General features: G+C 35.7%; 1 protein-coding gene across 1 annotated transcript; it reads right to left on the bottom strand.

Moving 5' to 3' along the window:
• LOC107725564 (calumenin a) lies at positions 1-4,701 on the bottom strand. The gene is made up of 7 exons (XM_016534853.1): positions 4,559-4,701; positions 2,809-3,045; positions 2,433-2,626; positions 1,653-1,819; positions 752-812; positions 422-621; positions 1-335 (listed from the first exon to the last, which is right to left on the bottom strand). The coding sequence occupies exons 2-7, from the start codon at positions 3,033-3,035 to the stop codon at positions 231-233; spliced, it is 954 nt and encodes a 317-aa protein (XP_016390339.1). The 5' UTR covers positions 3,036-3,045; positions 4,559-4,701; the 3' UTR covers positions 1-230.
• Positions 4,702-5,458: the final 757 nt, after the last annotated feature.

Below are 5,458 nucleotides of genomic sequence, written 5' to 3'. Positions count from 1 at the left end.
AACATCATGAGGGTGAGTAATTAATGACAGAATTTTTTTGGGGGGGTGAACTATCCCTTTAAGTAGCGTCATCATGAATGCATTTCCGTGTGCAAAAAATGAAAACAATCTATTAAGTGAACTAAATCTGAGGAATTAATGTTGTATTATGGTGAAGCAATATAAAATAAATTATATCCATTTACCAAAACAAGTTAAAAAGTAATTATCTATTATACTAGTAAAAAGAATTAAAACTCATCATGTCGAACTAAAGCCTCCCCAAAGTCAGTCGCTTGACTTCCCACAAACAAATCGTACTTGTTGAGTATTTCCTCTTTGCTGAGTTTGCCATCCTGAAAGACAGTGTGACAAACAGTTGAAATGATTTCAGTTGTAACTTACGAAAAGCTGACAAAGTAAGTTTTTAAGGTTAGCTCACCTTGTTCGTGTCAGACTCGTACACCAGATGCTTGGCTTCGGCTTCTGCGTGGTCGTAGTTGGCCGGCAGGATCCAGTCCATGGTCTCAACTTTGTCCATCTTCCCATCCTTGTTCTTGTCTCTAAACTCTGAAAACTGCTCTCGCTCTGTCGCCACCCATTCTGGCTCGTCCATTTCATCCTCATGGTTGTACATGTCGCCTGATATTCAAGAAAATTCAACTGATGTTAAGCTATACTGACAAATTGACATTTTTATGCAATGCAAGTTGACTAGATTTTGTAAGAGAGTATTCAATTTAAAATATATCTAATACCATATTTCACTCACCAATATACTCCTTCAGGTCGATAAAACCATCACCATTCTTATCAATATCCTCCATAGTTTCCTAATGATAAAATGAACAAATTAGTGAAATAGGTTACAGAAAATCCAGACAAAGCCTAGTAACTATATAAAAATCAAAATGATCCAGTTATTTTCCTTTATACATGTTCCTGGTCTTATGTCCAAAATGCATCGGTGCACATGATAAAGGAAAAGGATGTTTGTCATTTCTTTTTTTCCTCAAATTTCCTTTCATTTGACGCCACCAATTCCCAATGGATAAAATGAGGCCACATCCAACATTTTACACCATTACACACTGCCATTCAAACGACCAACTATCATTTTTTTTTGCAAGGAATTCATGCTTTTATTCAGCAAGTATGCATTTATTTTGATTGAGAAATTGAGAGTAAATCCATTTATATTGTTAAAAATTATTTCTGTTTCAAATAAATCCTGTTTGTTCTGAACTTTCTATTCATTAAAGAGGCCTGAAAAAGCACAAGCACTATGCAGCACAACTGTTTTCGATATTGAAAATAATAAGAAATGTCTCTTGAGCACCAAATCAGCATCTCAGAATGATTTCTGAAGGATCATGAGATTCTGAAGACTGGAGTAACGGCAGTTGAAAATTCAGCTTTACCATCACAGGAATAAATTATATGATAAAATATATTAAAATAGAAACAGTTACTTTAAATTGTAATAATATTTCAGAATATTACTGTTTGTACTGAGTTTTTGATCAAATAAGACTTCTGTAAAAAATATGACCGCTCTACAGTTTTAAGTAGTAGTGTATGTCTGAGTTTACAGAAGTAAAATGGGATACAAACAGGTTTCACATTAACTTTAACTTGGGATAGAACCGACATGCCAATAATAACAGACCCACCAACACAACAATGTCTTTCATATGTTCATACTCCTCAGGATGGAGGAAAGCAGTGAACTCCTCTTTGTCAGCGATGTGGTCTCCATTTCCATCAGCCATTTTGAAGCGCCGTTCATCTCTAGCCATCATCTGCTTGTAGTTGTAGCCATCATCAGACTCAGGATCATCTAGAAAAACACAGACAGTGCAAATGATTCAATTATTAGAACAAATGATTATTAAAATACTTATTATTGCAATTCTGCTTGGTGACAACAGTGGTATAAAAACTACACACTTTCAATTCAATTCAAGTTTATTTCTATAGTGCTTTTCACAAAACAAATAGTTGCAAAGCAGCTTTACAGAATATTACGTTTCTACAATATGTTTAGTAGTAGCTTGTCAGTGGTGACTGTCAAATTGATGTACATATGGCACACACTTAAACCTTAACATTTTTAAAGTGGTAGACAAAAATAACAATTCTGTCATCATTTACTCAACCTCATGTTTTTCAGATCTGTATGACTTTCTTTCTTCTGTGGAACGAAAATAAAAGATATTTCGAAGAATGTTTCAACTGTTTTCGTTCATAAAATGAAAGTCAGTGGGGTCCAAAACAACACTGGACCCTGAACTTTCATTATATGAACCTTTTTATTTTTTTCAAAACATCTTTCATGTTCCACAGCAGAAGGAAATACATACAGGTATGGAACGACATGTGTGTGTGTGTACATTTCCATTTTGGGTGACCAATTCTTTAACCTTGTTTATAAAAATAGACTGCATTTTTACCAAGGTAGGTGCCATATGTGACATTCTTGTATTCGTCCCAGGAGATCATGCCATCATTATTCATGTCAAAATCCTTCCATTGTCTTTCCACATTGTCATAGATGTACTTCTTCTGAGCCTTTTTGATCCATGCTTTCAGCTCAGCCTCTGTGACGAAGCCATCCTCGTCTGCATCGATCTTATCCACAATTTTACTGAAAGGCAGCACAAAAAGAGTAAAAACATAAGGGTATAAATTAACTAGAAGAGTGTGTCTACTCTTAATCATTTATTTCATATTGAAACGACCAACTCGCAATGAAAATGAATGACTTCCGGTCATCTTGTTGCTGCGAATCACTACTAAATTCCCCTTAACACTCAGCACAATCCTTACCCAAGCCTATTCTTGCTTTCCTCTGGGGTCAGGTCATCAAACGTCTTAGCTTCATTCTCCCCAAGGAAGGCATCGTGGTCATAGTCAAAGTTTGTGCCGTCGTCATGCTCCTTGCTGCTCAGTGGTGCATCGTGGTGGGCACGGTCCTTCTTTTCTGTGGGTTTGCTGGTGGCGTAGACCACGCACAGAGCAAAGCACATCAACAGAGGCCTAATCTCCATCTTCATCACATAAGCTCTGGTGAAAGAGAGAGCAAATATTAACATATATATACACATACCAAATCCCACTAAAATAAATACTTATCACAGGAATTTCTGATGTGGCAACGTTTAAATTATCCAACGTGCAAACATAATTTTACGTGTTTGAAGGTCTGTTTGAATCAGTGAATGTAAACACTGCGTATGTTTGAGCAAGAAGTGTGACATTCACTACCGTTCAACGTTTAGGGTTGGTAAGATTGTTTAATGATTTTGAAAGAAGTCTCTTATGTTCACCAAGGCTGCATTTATTGGATCAAAAATACAGTAATATTGTGAAATATTACAATTTAAAATAACTCTTTTCTAATTTGATATATTTTACTGTCATTTATTCATGTGATGTCAAAGTTGAATTTCCAGCAGCCATTACTTTAGTCTTCAGTGTCACATGATCCTTCAGAAATCATTCTAATATGCTGATTAGCTTCTCAAGAAATATTTTGTATGATCAATGTTGAAAAAGGTTGTGCTGCTCAATGTTTTGTGGAAACCAGGATTCACTGATGAATACAAGGAAGAAACATTTATTTGAAATAGAAACCTTCTACAACGTCATAAATGTTTTTACTGTCACTTTAGGCCAATTTAATATGTACTTGCTGAATAAAATGAATTGAAGTGTATAAAAGATAAATAAATAAAAAATACTGACCACAAACTTTTGAACGACAGTGTAAATGTGTGTAACAACAAGGGAAAGATAACAATTCTGACTGGCAAAATGCCAGAAAGAATCTTTGACAGGAAACACATGTCGACATGAACACAAATGTGTTTCCAGAGAATGGGGGGAAAAAAATAAAATAAAGGGGAACTAAAAAAGTGAAAATGACAAGTAGTGTACAGCCAAGACAAGTGTCCAAGACCCACTAACAAAATTAGCACAAAAAATATAATTACATAATTTTAGACTCAATTAATTAATAATTAATTAATCAGTAATTAGTCACACCAGAAATAAATCACATATTAGAATTGTATAAACAGCTTCATTAGGACTTACTTACAGTATAAGAAACAGTTAGATGTTCCTGCCTTTCAAAGTAACGTTATACAATAGCTATTTACTACTTGTTAACCAACAATTATAACAGACATGATCAGATAATCTAAGCAGCACAAACAAAGGAAAAAATTACCTTACAGCACATTTAAGATGAGATGGTCACCATTCACTTTTATTGTACGAAACAAGACGCAATGAAAGTGAATTGTGACTGGGGCTGTCAGTCTTCTAACATTATAGTTTTGCTTTCCACGGATGAAAGGAAGTCATAGACATTTATAACAACATTGGGGTAAGCAAATGATGACGAAAAATGTATTATTTTGGTAAACTATCCCTTTAACGTTCAATACCAACGGTCCCTTTAAGTGATTCGGCATTACAACGTTACACGGTCAGTCAATGCAGTGGTCAAACACATTACTAAAGACCAAACATGCAAAAAGCGTACCAAAACGTGTATAAAATACAAACATACCTAGATTTAATACGAGGCCGAGAATCCCAGACACAATACAGGGTCTTTGGTTTACTCTGCACACCCCTGTGCCACACCGTTTTTCGGACTAGCGATCCAATCACAGCGCAAACAGTGGAGTCCGTTCACTGCCATTGGGCCACTTCAGCACAACAAACCCCGGATGTATTGGTGTATTGATGTAAACCGTTGTTTAAAAATGCGCAGAACTCATCGCGCTCTCTTTTGATTGGCTACAGGGCATCGGAAAACCAATCAGCGCCGAGGCTTCTCAATCGGTTGATGCATCGCTCGAGGCCGTCTTATTGGGTACGTCTTGCCACGTCCCCAAATTTGAGAGACCCGCAAATTCTCGCGGAAAGGTGCTGCCATCCTTGTACTGAACATTATTTGTAAAAGTGATGAATGGCGTATCAGCATCGAATTTTAATGGTTGGATTACCTTAATTTAACTGATGCCAGGTTTAGGTTTAGCTGTTTTTAGCCATTCATTACGCTACTTGTCATTTAAAGCCACTAGCTAGTTAAACTACACATTTGAGTAAGTAGTAGTAGTGTCGAAATTATAATGTATTTATGTTTATTACGGGATGCTTTTCTAAACTGTTTAGAAAAGCATCTGCTGTTTAAACACAATAATCAGCTATAGCAAACAAACAAAAGTAACACTTTATTTTAAGGTGTCCTTGCTACACGTTACATGCACTTACTTACTTAATAAACCTTAATTATGCATAATTACATGCAAGTAACCCTAAGCCAAACCCTAACCATATGTGAGCCTGAACCCCAAAACCAGTCATAAGAGTCCTTTTTTTTAAGTTTTTTTTTTAGATTTGTACGTCTGAAAGCTGAATAAATAAGCTTTCCATTGATGTATGGTTTGTTAGGATATGACAA

Source organism: Sinocyclocheilus rhinocerous, unplaced genomic scaffold, assembly GCF_001515625.1.
Source record: "Sinocyclocheilus rhinocerous isolate Xijiao unplaced genomic scaffold, SAMN03320098_v1.1 scaffold153, whole genome shotgun sequence".
In the NCBI taxonomy this organism is placed as follows: Eukaryota; Metazoa; Chordata; class Actinopteri; order Cypriniformes; family Cyprinidae; genus Sinocyclocheilus; species Sinocyclocheilus rhinocerous.
Note: the sequence above shows the minus strand (reverse complement) of the source record. Positions and strands in the feature narration are given on the sequence as shown.